Source organism: Cyprinus carpio, chromosome B7, assembly GCF_018340385.1.
Source record: "Cyprinus carpio isolate SPL01 chromosome B7, ASM1834038v1, whole genome shotgun sequence".
Classification (NCBI taxonomy): Eukaryota; Metazoa; Chordata; class Actinopteri; order Cypriniformes; family Cyprinidae; genus Cyprinus; species Cyprinus carpio.
In genome coordinates, this window is record NC_056603.1 from 9,080,641 (window position 1) to 9,094,753 (window position 14,113).

The window sequence follows — 14,113 nt, forward strand, 5'->3', positions numbered from 1 at the left end:
TATCAGGGAGATAAAGACGTCCTTTAAGTAGTATTAAGCTCCATATATCTTCAATTATTTTCTGTTACGGCAGTTGTACCCTTGAATTCCTTTCTGTACATGCTTCATGGGTCTCTCTGCATATCTGCTTGCGCGTCACTGATTGGCTCTTTTTGGCTTTGCTAGGTGGGCAAAGGGAGGTGTGGTCATACAGGGGGCGAGAGAGAGTGTTTTTGTCACCAAGGCAGATCACTCTTTCTTCACTGAGCCTGTGTCCTGCCAAGTGTTCAATGCTGTGGGCAGCACAAACGTCAGCATACTCGTCGATGTCCACTGTGAGTCTTAACTTCAGAAATGCAACCTAGTCTAGAACAGTCTATCTAGTCTAGTCTAGTCTAGTCTATCTATCTATCTATCTATCTATCTATCTATCTATCTATCTATCTATCTATCTATCTATCTATCTATCGATCGTCTATCTATCGATCGTCTATCTATCTATCTATCTATCTATCTATCTATCTATCTATCTATCTATCTATCTATCTATCTATCTATCTATCTATCTATCTATCTATCTATCTATCTATCTATCTATCTATCTATCTATCTATCTATCTATCTATCTATCTATTTATCTATCTATCTATCGATCTGTCTATCTATCTATCTATCTATCTATCGATTTGATGTCTGTCTATCTATCTATCTATCTATCTATCTATCTATCTATCTATCGATCGTCTATCTATCTATCTATCTATCTATCTATCTATCTATCTATCTATCTATCTATCTATCTATCTATCGATCGTCTATCTATCTATCTATCTATCTATCTATCTATCTATCTATCTATCTATCTATCTATCTATCTATCTATCTATCTATCTATCTATCTATCTATCTATCTATCTCTCTACATATCTTGTTGAATTTGTCGGTGTAGGAAGGTACTAATCATAGTTGTCATATAAATAATCATATTAAATGCAAAAACCTGACCTTTTTTAATCTCTGTTTCATGCAGTTGGCCCTATCCTGGTTGTAGAGCCTAAACCAGTAACGGTGGATTTAGACTCGGACGTCACTTTAAATTGCAAGTGGGCGGGAAATCCTCCTCTCACACTAACCTGGACAAAAAAGGGTTCAAGCATGGTGAGCATACGCCTGTCGATCTGTTCAGCAAAAGCTACGTCCTATTACGTGTTCAGTTCTTTCTTTCTTCTCTCTTAGTAAGATACAGGCTACCCATTTTTTCTCTACAGTTTACTTTTTTTTGTCTATGACATTTTTTTTCCCTCTGAGTGAGTGTTTTCCATATGTGTCCTTCTTTTCCTGGCTCTGCTTCTCGTCCATATTAATCTTCCAACTGTGTTTTGATGTTGAAGCTGCAATCCTTCGTTCCATTTGTTTCTTTTTAGATAATGTCTACAGTGAACAGGTTTTACAGCATTTGTGTCTTTTTCCCCCTCCCTCTGTCTCTGTCCCTGTCTAATGCACAGGTTTTGAGTAATAATAACCAGCTCTATCTGAAGTCCGTAAGTCAGGCAGATGCTGGTCAGTATGTGTGTAAGGCCATCGTGCCTAGGATCGGAGTCGGCGAGACAGAGGTCACACTCACCGTCAACGGTCAGTACAGCTCTTTTATCTTCTTGTACTAAGAAATGATAAAACACTTTTTTAAAACCATGCAACTTTCAAGTTTTTTTTTTTATCAATATTTAGCTCATTGTGAGTGTTGCATTTAGTGAGTACTCAAGCTTTGATTAAGTTACTAAAATAAGTAACTTAAATAAATAACACTAAAAAAGTTGAAAGATAATATAGTCGTTTATGCTTATTGTTTTGGACTGTTTTTTTTTGAGCAGGTCCACCCATCATCTCAAGCGAAGCGGTCCAGTATGCAGTTCGAGGGGAGAGAGGGGAAGTCAAGTGTTACATTGCCAGCACCCCTCCTCCTGACAAGATCGTAAGCTACATTAAAATAACTTGCATTTACATTCATGCAACTTTCCATTGAAATGGATATAAAGATTTCTAAACAATTCTAATAACTGATACTTTACCCTTTTTCTTATTATTCACCTTCTGGAAACCCACCGGAAAGCTGGTTTCAAAATGTAATTTTAGCCTGAGAAAGCACATGAACTCACCTTAAACCAGTTTCTTGAGTTTTTAGATTAAGACTAACTCAAACTAGGCCTGAGCCCAAAGTAACACTCTCTGCTGTAGATGGTTCTGCTTGGTGCTACTTTCAGACGCATCCCTTCTCTGAACTACGAGTGATTCTAATTTAAAATGACGCGCAGCTCAGTCCTGATGCATCTGTAGGATGAGATTTATGAAATATGAAACATGGGAACAGAGAAGCCGTTCTTTTAATGCTGTAGCCTTTTCAAATGTCTTGGTTTGTGAGGTAAATGGAAGCTTACCATGAACATGTGGAGGTATGCATTTTTAAATATTCTCACAACTCTGCATGAATAATACAACAGTTTTAGTGGTTTTGAGAGGAGAACCGGTGCTTTCTCACCATTATCCAACCCCATGGTTCAGCACGGAAAGGCCATTTATTCCACTGCCGGTGTGAAATATGTGTTCATGCAGGCAATGTGAAGCAGATACAGTTCAGGTGCATTTTTGAATATGCTTTTTAAATCCTAAATATTTATAAAGGATTTCTTTTTTCACTCTTGTATGAAATATACAGATTATGTTGTACTGTACGGTATTACTTTTGGTCCATTTGCTTCTTGCAGGACCTGCCACTGCAGATTTTTTTTTAGTTCAATTTTATAAAATTTATTTCTCAGCCATTACTTGATAGAATTTAAATTATTTTCCTTTGGAAATTTCATTATATGTACAAAATGGTAACACAGTCAAAAGTTTGAAATAATTTGTTAATGTTTTTAAAATAAGTTTTTTTTTTTTTATCAAAAATACAGTAGAAGCTGTAAAGTTTATTTTAATATTTTAGTTATGTGACGGCAACAATGAATTTCCAGCAGCCATTACTCCATTGTGCAGTGTCTGAAGATAAAAATGAAATTGAAATATGAAAAAATAAAACATTACAGTATGTTTTTATTATTATTGTTATATTATAAATAGTTTTATATTTTTTTATGTGTTTTTATATTTTCGTGTGGAGCCCTGAAGCATTTTATGGATCCAAATAAAGATTGTTATATATTTTCCATATGTGTTTCTAGTTTTTACTTGCTACAAATGAACAGATACTTTGGGAGTTTGAGAATTTAAGTATATATAATTATTTCTTTATTTATAGAAAGAGAGAGAAAAATGATCTTGAACCTGCACCTTTCTTCCTGCAGATTTCCCAAAATTCATCCCATCGCTGACACATACTGGAGACTTATGTGAAGTCCATGTGAGTGATCTCTCTGTTTGTTGTGTGTTTGTCTAAGTGTGGGCATGGAAGGAAAATGTGTGGGAAAAAGAGAAGGGGACCCTGTCAGAACGATACACAGTAGAACAGAGCAAACTGACCACACAGGGAGGTGTGGTGCTGTCCACCCTCACCATCAACAACGTCATGGAGTCAGACTTCCAGTCCACATACAACTGCACCGCCTGGAATTCATTCGGACCTGGGACCATGATCATCACACTGGAAGAGACCGGTGAGGATATGCATGTGCACATATATAATACTTCTAAATAAGGACAATCATGTGATTTTCAGTGATACTGAATTTGTGATCTTGAAATCATTTGTGTGGTCAGTCTGGCATCAAACAAAGAAAGTGTTTTATATATAAGGTACAGTTTAGTCATGCAACTTTGTACAGTTCATGTCTTCAAAAATTCACTGTACACAGCGTCTTCTTTAGAGTACAGTACAGTGCTCTACTGAAGTAAAAGAGCACAGCTTTCAATAATAAATAGCTTGAATGGAGTCACCTAAATCTGATTCAGGTCACGTCAACTTAGGTAAGGAGTACTTTCTCTATTTAATGTACAGTATGTGAGTACATTTATACTGCTACATTAAAGCCACAGTGGAATTGTTAATGCACATGTTCATGGCACACATCATACCACAATAAGATTCCCTCTTTCCTTTTGCCTTCACATCTACTATACTTTTCTGTCTAAAAGTAAAAAATGCATCGTGGTGCTTATCTTTCTCTTTGTCTTTTTCCTTGGCATAGAAGTAGTGCCGGTCGGGATCATTGCAGGAGGCACCGTCGGCTGTTCCATTCTGCTTATCCTGTGTTTACTAGCGTTAGTGCTGGTTTTGTATCGGCAACGCAAAGGAAGTAAGTTATCAAAGATCACTGATACAAATCTACAAATGACATTGAGTTTTTTTGTTCTGACCTCTTTTCACAATGATTAGGTATTTTTAAATTATTAATTAAATTGTACAGTTCAAATGTTTGAGGTTAGCAAAATGTTTTAAATGTTTTTGTGAAAGAGTCGCTTATGCTTATCAGAAATCAGTAGCATTGTGAAATGTTATAACAATTTAAAACAACTTTCTATTGTAATGTGTTTGCTAAAATGTAATTTACTTACATTTTCAGCATCATTACTCCAGTCTTCAGCTCCACATGATCCTTCAGAAATCATACTTAAACACACATTCGTGGAATCCATCATACAATTTTTTTCAGGATTCTTTGATGGATAGAAAGTTTAAAAAACAGCACTGAATAAGTAGAAATGTTATAGTCATTGTTGATTGTAACTTTTAATTGAGTGCATCCTTCTGGGATTAAAACTTTTGAACAGTAATGTAAAATGTGTTGCGCCGCAGCATAAATGGCTGCCCACTGCTCCGGGTGTGTGTTCATGCTGTCTGTGTGTGCACTTTGGATGAGTTAATTGCAGAGCACAAATTCTGAGTATGGGTCACCATACTTGGCTGTATGTCACGTCACTTAAATAATTTAACTATATTAATAAAAGTATTGTTTTATACATTTCTTATCATTAAAATAATTTCTCGGTGAGCTGTGTAAACATCACCTAATTTAACCCAAGAATAATGTGAATTAGTGAGCGACACTCTTTTTGAGAGTGTAGTGTAGAAGTAAAAGCGTCTCACAAAACCCAAGGGCATATTTAGCCATATTTACGAACATCAATAATAGCCACAAACACTTCAAAAAGCATGCTCAGGGCGGTGATGAATCAGATGTTTACTGGGATGTTTACTCTTCAGGTCGTCGAGGGGTCACGCTCGGCAAGCCAGATATCAAGGTAGAGACCATAAACAAAGAGACCCACAGTCTGGAGGAAGACTCTGGGAGCGTCTCCACAGCAACACGCATGGTGAAGGCCATGTACTCCGTGAGTACTTTTGACAACACACACAGCAATAACTGAAGGATGTAGAGGGACTTTGAGACTTGAAGCTTTTAACACCAAACATAATACTTGAATTATTGCAAATTAAATATTACTGATCCTGAAAACAAACTTTTTTTTTCAATACATTCAGTATTGCATTAAAGATTTTGTTGAGATTAGCGGAGTTAAAACTCATGAGCAGTTTGGTTTAGCTGAGTTTTGTTTCATAGTATTATAATGTATAATGTATTCTGGACTATTTTGTAAGTTTCATCATTTATATTGTTAATTAAATTAAGATTTTTAATGATTAATATTACTGTGCTAATATTAAGTGAAAATGCATCCTGATGTAATGTTGTGATTGTGGAGCTTGTGCCTTGTCTTGTGAATCTTCTGAAGATGATACAACAGCACTGAAATGCTCAGAAATGCACTTTCTTATTATTAACATTGACACTAATTAATTGATAACACTGAAATGTACAGTTATCGACCACGAGATCTGATCTGTGACCAAATTGTGCCTAAAATTATTCAGTATTATTTCACTAACACTTGTCTTACACAATGCTTTCCGTATATAACAACCAATACTAAATTTCCTAAACTTGCCACATAACAAAGACACTTCTATCTTTTACAAAAGTGAATTACTATAGTATTTCCTCTTAAATAAAATTTCCAAAGCTGTAAAATTAATCCTTTTTCTCTCTCAACCTCCCTCTCTTCCTTTATATCCTTCTTCTCTTCTCCTTCTCTTATCTCCTGTTGGTTTTCCTCCCCTCTTGCGTTGCATCTCTCTCCCCCTCTTGGTTGCTCTCTTGTCGTTTATGGTTTAGTTTTTACCTTCTGTGACCCTCTCTCCCTCCTCCCAGCCTTTTAAAGATGACATTGACCTCAAACAGGAGCTACGCAGTGACACGCTGGACACGCGCCAGGACTACGAGCTCAAGGTGAACAGACACACCGATACTTCTGCACACACTAATATAAGTGAAATATGACCTGTACTTTGTTTTATTAAAGCATGCAGCTTCTATAGACCTCAACAGTCAGGTCCCATGTGTAAAAATCACATCCTATTAACCTTTCTTAAAAGACTAAGCATTAGGTCCAAGATTGTTTTTGGTTGGGATATGCTGCTGTAGTCCATAAGTGTGATTTTTAACTACATTTTTTAATAAAACATGCAAATTTGTCAAATTCCCTGTGAAGAACTTGACTACCAATAATATTTAACACGCCAATCAGAGTATAATAGATAATAATCAAGTCTCTCTAATATTTCTGCATGAATATTTTGCTATAAAATTGAAATACATGGTATGTTATATTTATAATAAAAGGTCTATAATGTAGTGTACAGTTAGTTCAGTTAATAATGTACGGTAAAATCGGGTGTGTCTGAATATTATTTGCAATGCTTTGTATAAGTAATTTATTCCATAATAAAGTTAATAAATTATTTTATGACAGTCATAAAAAAGTCATATATCTTTTTCCCCTAATTTTCAAGCTTGCAATGTTATTTATTCAACTGGCTTGTTAGGATATGATTTTTTTTTTAATCCCTATGGAGAAAATGAATGGGAAAAATATTTCCAAAATGTTTTTTTTTAAAGCTGAATTTTCAGTAGCCATTACTAGTCTACATTATTACATTACCAGTCTTCAGTGTCACATGATTCTTCAGAAATCATTCTGTTATACTGATTTGGTGCTCAAGTAACATTCAACATTATTATACATTTTTAAACCAGATGTGCTTCTTAATATTTGTGTGAAAACCGTGGTGCATTTTTTAGGATTCTTTGATGAATAGAAAGTTCAAAAGATCAGCATTTATTTGAAACAATTTGTAACAATATTAAAGTCTTTACAGTCACTTTTATTTAATTTAATGCATCTTTAGTTCCACCTCTGGAATGTAGCATTTATCATAAAACAGTATTACCACAATGCATGTTTTTGCTTTATTGTTAAAGAGAATTTAAAATGTACAAAATGTACTTAAAATCGAGTGTTCACATATGAGCTACTCTGAACATGCTTGTTGTCTTTTGCAGGACCCAACAAACGGCTACTACAACGTGCGAGCTTCCACCCATGATGAGGGACGTCCCGCTTCCCGATCCATGCACTATTCAGACTATCGCACCTCCGGACAGCCAGGGGGCGCCGCGGCCGTTGTGAGCAGTGGATCGGGAGCTCCTGGAGCTACGGCAGGTCCGGGAACACCGAGCAGCTTGGCTCCAGGATCACGAGCGGGTTGCTACGACCCTCGCCCTCCCTCTAGACTCTCGCACAACAGCTACGCCCAGTTCAACACGTTCACCCGCGCCGGACAGTCCCAGCAGCCTCCGCCCAGTTCTGGCCCACAGACTAGCGACTTCACCGCTGAATGCAGCCTCTTGGACTCTACCGCTCAGCTCGGATACGAAAATTACGGCTACCCGCACTATCCGACGTTTCGGATGGGTTTTGGTCCTCCTAGCCTCGCCCCGTTAGAAGGCGGGCCGGCGTATGAGATGTACGGAGTCGGGCCGAGCGTCGGCGCAGGAGGCGGAACCGGAACCCCAGAGACTGGACTTGGGAAATACGGCAGTTCCACACGGTTCTCCTACACCTCCCAGCATTCCGATTATTCCCACCGACACACACAGAGGATGCAGACACACGTGTAAAAGAGAAGCGTCACCTGTACGTAACATAAGTTACGCTGAAGTTATGCCGATATCGGCCATTTAAGTACACACACTCACACAGATACACAGGACGGAAATAATGAATGAAACGGAGATAAAGACGGAGGGTGAACAGACAAACACAAGCTCAGAGTAAACGGAGGCTGAGCTGAAAGCGAAAGTCACAATCAAGAAAGACTGGTGTCTAGAAAAGATCTAAGATCTTTATACTGTTCACTAAATCCTGAATGCTTTTAATAAGCATGATCACAAAGGTAATTCCTGAGAAATGAAGGGTGCCTCTTATAGGCTTCTAGTCTGTTTAACAGTGGACTCTGACAGAGATACAGCACATGTATGAATTCTCTTCAATGGCTTCCTCAACTTCAAACTCTCCTTTAGCTTAGCTCAGTTTAAAGGGCATTTAATGACAAATCGCACAATATACAGTGGGGTCCAAAAGTCTGAGACCACCAAAATGATTATTTTTTCATTTAAATTTTGACGTAAACCGAAAATGTCAGGATTAAAAGGAATGTAAACCAGGAAAAGCTAAATAAAGCACAATTTTTAAGGTTCTAGGTACAATTATAGGTCACTAATCAAAAGTAATTTTTGATCATGAGAAGAACTTTTTACAAAAGATTTTCTTGCTTTTATTAAAGCCCAAGATGTTCTTTGAAACTTCCTTAAATCATGCTGGATGACACGGACCATCTGTTGAAAAATCTGGAGGTGTTTTGGACAAACTGCAGAATCCTGTATGATAGATTTAAATATATTAATAATGTGTTAAATATAGTAAAGCAATGGTTCTCAACCAGGGGACTTCCAAGGGGTCTCAAGATGACTTAGAATGATTTAAAGTATGATACAACTACTAAAGAGTAGGAAAAACAATCTTTTTTCTTTGAAGAAACAGGGTTCCTGCTCCCTTAAAAACATGGATAATGTATAAGGTAGCCTAATTTTAAAAGTGTGATTTCTAGACCTGGAAAAGTCACATAAATTAATCAAATCTTATGACTCCTTTCCCATTTTTATAAAGAATTACATTTTTTTTAATCTTAATATTTATCTGGTAATTCACAAACAACAAAAAAAATGAGCCAATTTATTAGGAAATTTTTTAAACATAAGAATATTAGAAAAGAAGGCTTATAGACCCCACTGTCACAAAATATCTTTATTTTTCCATTCATACTCAAATGAAGATCTGCATTCGACAAAGGAAATGAAGAGCACACGATACTCGTACAATACTCTGGATGACCAAAGCAACGTATTTTGAGACTAGATGACTCTATTATTTTGTGTAAATCAGCATCTACCTGGCTATCCAGCTTTCTGAGCTACCTCTTTAAACAGGTTACTATCCTTCCAGTGCAGTGGCCAACTGGTGTTATGCTAATCCATTAGCAGAGCAGCTGCATTTGCGCAGAAAAAAGCTTTTTTGGCATTTGCAATAAAATACATCACCCTTTAAATTTCAACATTGTGATGGAGGCAAGTTGAGGAAGCCATTTAACTGTTTTCAGACATGGCCAGCGATAGCCATTTAGTTCACTATCCTCCAAATAGTTCAAAACCATGGAATATATACATTTATATATATTAAAATATATACATATTCATATACAGGAATGCCCCACTCTTTTCCATGGTGCTTTTGTCGTGGGGTCATTGTTTGCACTGCATTCCAGTATTCTAGCTTAGATTACCCTCATAATCGATATGTAATCTCTCATTTGCACACTAGGCTAGAGCGTTCTCTCTCTATGTTTCGAATATTACCGAAAAATCTTCTCTTTTTTTGTCATATTTCTGTAAGTGATTCTGGACCAAAGGTTCAACGTTAGAGTATCAGTCTTTATTTGGGTGATATTCACCTCAGCGAACAAGAAAATATGCAGATTTGTTTGTTACCGTTGTTTGCGAATTTATTCGGTCGCGAGTGACCTAGAGTTTTTCTTCTTTTTTTGAGGGTCGGGAACAGCAGAGAAGGTCTTAAACTGATCCAGCCTTAGGTATCCAAACTCACCCTTATTGATCTAAGATCAGGCTGCTATCACATTCGTCGTAAAGATCAAATTGGAACTAATTTAAGGACAAAGGTCTGGAGTGGTTTTTAACGTCTCTTGTCCCAGAGGAGACTTTCACGTGAAGTTTGAGATCGGAAAGTCTTTCACTCACTTATTCACACAGACACACACCTGATATTTGTGCCAAACGACTTGAAGTATTTTCCGCCAATTACGAAAAACTACCTTACGGGGACCAGAGATGGTCTTTGGCTATGAACTGTCTTCAACGGGTTTTGAAGGATGCCATTATCAAAGCAATGATGACAAAAGAGAAACATGAGGATGAAGACAATCCTTCTGAACAGTGAGGTACTCGCTCTCTGCGACTAGTTTTCGTCTTCGTCCACATTTTGAACGAGCCTTGTAAATACTTTCCCATGTGTAACTCCGACTTCAAGTATTATTTTACATCATCCAATGTGATGCACTCTTTAAATGCAGTATTGTTATGTTTTCAATTGCGTGAAGAAGGTTGACAAACACCTTAGCGATGGTACTTTCTGACTCGGTATAGTACAAAGAGGACGATGGTAGCTTGGTTGGAGCCGGTGCGATACCAAGGAGGAGGATCCTGAAACATCTTGATGACCTGCTTGAGCTGCCAATCTCTCATCTTTATATTGATGGCCTGGGGAATAACTTGTGGGACATGTGACCCACTGGACAGTATTTGCATTCCCCATCCCATCTAAGAACTTGAAGCTCCATGAAGACGAGAAGAAGGAATTTATGAAGGAGTTAACAAAATAAAGAGTGGCCTTAGGAAAACATGACTTTTATATTCCCTCACTTTCTAAACCGGCTTAAGGCCAGAGGAGTGCGTGCAGATGACGGTATGTGTGTGTTTTTGTGTGTGCGATTGAGCGCGAGTGCAAGTATATGAAAATCGTTATGTAATCCGTTCATTTACTTCTCTCACGTTCCTGCTCCAATATTTTCTTCTGCTGGTAGGAGTGTATCCTGTATAATTGTGTCTTAGAAATAAACGTTGACCTTACTGTACTGTTCTTGGTAGCTGAGAAATGTTTGACAGATGTACAGCTGTGGCCAAAAGTTTTGAGAATGACACAAATATTAAAGTTCACAAAGTCTGCTGCTACAGTGTTTTTAGATCATCTTGTCAGATGTTACTGTGGTATACTTAAGTATAATTACAAGAATTGCATGAGTGTTAAAGGCTTTTATTGACAATTACAATAAGTTTATGCAAAGGGTCAGTATTTGCAGTGTTGATCCTTCTTTATCTAGACCTATACAGTTCACCTTGGCATGCTGTCAGTCGACTTCTTGGCCACATCCTGACTGATGGAAGCCCATTCTTGCATAATCAATGCTTGGAGTTTGTCAGATTATGTAGGTTTTTGTTTGTCCACCCGCAACAAGTTCTCAATGGGATTAAGTTCTGGGGAGTTTCCTGGCCATGGACACAAAATGTCGATGTTTTGTTCCCCGAGACAGTTAGTTATAACTTTTTCCTTATGGCAAGGTGCTCCAGCATGCTGGAGAAGGCATGGTTCATCACCAAACTGTTCTTGGATGGTTGGGAGAAGTTGCTCTCAGAGGATGTTTTTGTACCATTCTTTATTCATGGCTGTGTTTTTGGGCAGAATTGTGAGTGAGCCCACTCCCTTGGCTGAGAAGCAACCCCACACATGAATGGTCTCAGGGTGCTTTACTGCTGGCATGACACAGGACTGATGGTAGCGCTCACCTTTTCTTCTCCAGACGAGCTCTTTTCCGGATGCCCCAAACAATCAGAAAGGTGATTCATCAGAGAAAATGACTTCACCCCAGTCCTCAGCATTTCAATCCCTGTACCTTTTCTAGAATATCAGTCTGTCCCTGATGTTTTTCCTGGAGAGAAGTGGGTTCTTTGCTGCCCTTCCTGACACCAGGCCATCCTCCAAAAGTCTTGGCCTCACTGTGTGTGCAGATGCTCACACCAACCTGCTGCCATTCCTGAGCAAGCTCTGCACTGGTGGTGCAATGATTTCAAGCACCACCGTCCTTTTAAAGCTTCCAGTCTGTTATTTTAACTCAGTGAGCATGACAGAGTGATCTCTAGCCTTGTCCTCATCAATGCTCTGTGTTATCTGTGTTAATGAGAGAATCACTGACATGATGTCAGCTGGACCTTTTGTGGCAGGGTTGAATGCAGTGGAAATGTTTTTGGGATTATGTTCATTTCAATGACGAAAAGGGACTTTGCAATTAATTGCAATTCATTTGATCACTCTTCATAACATTCTGGAGAATATGCAAATTGCCATAAAAACTGAGGCAGCAGACTTTGTGAAATTTTATATTTGTCTCATTCTCAAAACTTTTGGCCACGGCTGTACAACAAAAGTTACTGATTTTTTTTTTAATTTCCCTTTGATTTTTCCAATATTTTTTAAAAATGTTACGTAATTATTTTTTCACAGTATATCAGAAATAAAAGCACTGTTTTTCTAAGAATCAACGAGTTATTGAATGCGTGTTTTTTATACAGTATTTATACAGTTTATTGTTCATTCTTGGGTTAGGGAAAATGTCTCCTATAGCACTAGTTTAATTAGAAATTGGTGTCAGCAGCAGTAAAATAGGAAGAAAAATATGACAACATTATTGTTTATGGGACCGCATACAATTTTCATGAATGTACAGTAGTAATATAGACCCAATATTAATACAGTTTTTAGATAAAGTTCCTTAAGGACCTGCCCACTACACATAAACTACACAAGAAATATAATAAAATAATATTATGAAGTAATATTACAATTTAAAATATTTTTTTTCTTTTTAAATACATTTAAAATGTAAGTTATTGTTGTAATGTTAAAGCAGAATATTTAGAAATCATAATATTATTGTTGTCAAAGTTAAAACAGCTGTGCTGTGTTTTGGTGGAAACGAATACATTTTAACTGATAAATAGAAAATTCTAAATAACAGCCATAAAAAAAAATATTTTGTTACATGATAAATGTCTTTACTGTCACTTTTGATCAATTGAATGCATCCTTGCTGAATAAGGATTTTTTTTTTTTTCAAAATAAATAAATAGAATAAAAATACTGACCCCAAACCATTTGCATGGTCTGTATAGAACTGTCTGCAATAAATATATCAGGAAATACATACAGCATTATGCAGTGTCGGCAATATACACAATTAACTACAAATCTCATTAACACAAAGGTATGAATGTATCATGCTATAAGACGAAATACATACCAGGTAGGGCTCAACCTGTGCAGAGCACATGCCCTTTTGCCCTTACACTCCGAAGTGCCCTTTTTTTGGTGGTGTTTTTTTTTTTTTTTTTTTTTTTTTAATCAATGCTATTTTTTTTTTTTTTTTTTTTTTTTTTGTTTTTTATATTTTTATATAATGTTATTACTTAAAAGGTGTTTGTGTGGTTATTATTCGATCCTCAAGCTGTCAGTAAGCTGATAACTCCGCCCCCTCTATAGTCATTGAATCAACTGAAGTTCCACAGCAGCCGCACAGTAGACAACAGCTGAGCTGAACAAAGTTTTGCGAAGGGTAAATAAATATCTTGTTGTTTGAATAAGTAATACTAAACACTATGTCTATAAAGGCTCATATTTTATTTTTTTGATGTCTGACTGACTCACTGACTGAGACATGTGGGACGTCGCCTGAGAGAGAGAGGGCTAGCATTTGCCATCTAGTCATAGCCAATACATAGCCAACACTTAAATAGCCTGTGCATACAGTAGCATTTCATCTTTTATAAAATGCGATTTTGGCCAAATGCATTTTACCACAGGAAAAACTGAGCGCTCCGTCTATATAGCTACAAAAACTAGTTTGTAACCTGTAGCTAAAAAATGTAATGTGAGGCGCCGTCGCCGTTTAATGACGGACAAAAAAACAAAATTCACATTTGCACACATTCGCTGGCGCAAAAAAAACTATATATTGATAAGTAATACAACAACATATAATTTGTTTTTACCATCGGAAAATCATAACAGGTGCGACCCCCGCGCTGTTTCGTACTGGAACTTACACCTACAAGACGAG

The 14,113-nt window shown here is 37.0% G+C and overlaps 1 protein-coding gene across 3 annotated transcripts in view; it reads left to right on the forward strand.

Annotated features, from left to right (window-relative positions):
- Window positions 1-12,539, forward strand: part of LOC109092655 (kin of IRRE-like protein 1) — a 33,687-nt gene extending 21,148 nt beyond the window's left edge. The window contains exons 7-15 of one of the 3 annotated variants that reach the window (XM_042727094.1): window positions 166-314; window positions 1,010-1,137; window positions 1,485-1,611; window positions 1,851-1,951; window positions 3,413-3,629; window positions 4,161-4,268; window positions 5,177-5,304; window positions 6,147-6,260; window positions 7,374-12,539. In XM_042727094.1, coding sequence (XP_042583028.1) covers window positions 166-314; window positions 1,010-1,137; window positions 1,485-1,611; window positions 1,851-1,951; window positions 3,413-3,629; window positions 4,161-4,268; window positions 5,177-5,304; window positions 6,147-6,260; window positions 7,374-7,991 — 1,690 coding nt within the window. In that variant the 3' untranslated portion in view covers window positions 7,992-12,539. The remainder of the gene's footprint in view (window positions 1-165; window positions 315-1,009; window positions 1,138-1,484; window positions 1,612-1,850; window positions 1,952-3,412; window positions 3,630-4,160; window positions 4,269-5,176; window positions 5,305-6,146; window positions 6,261-7,373) is intronic. The other 2 variants (XM_042727095.1, XM_042727096.1) reach the window with 2 other exon arrangements.
- The last annotated feature ends 1,574 nt before the right edge of the window (window positions 12,540-14,113 follow it).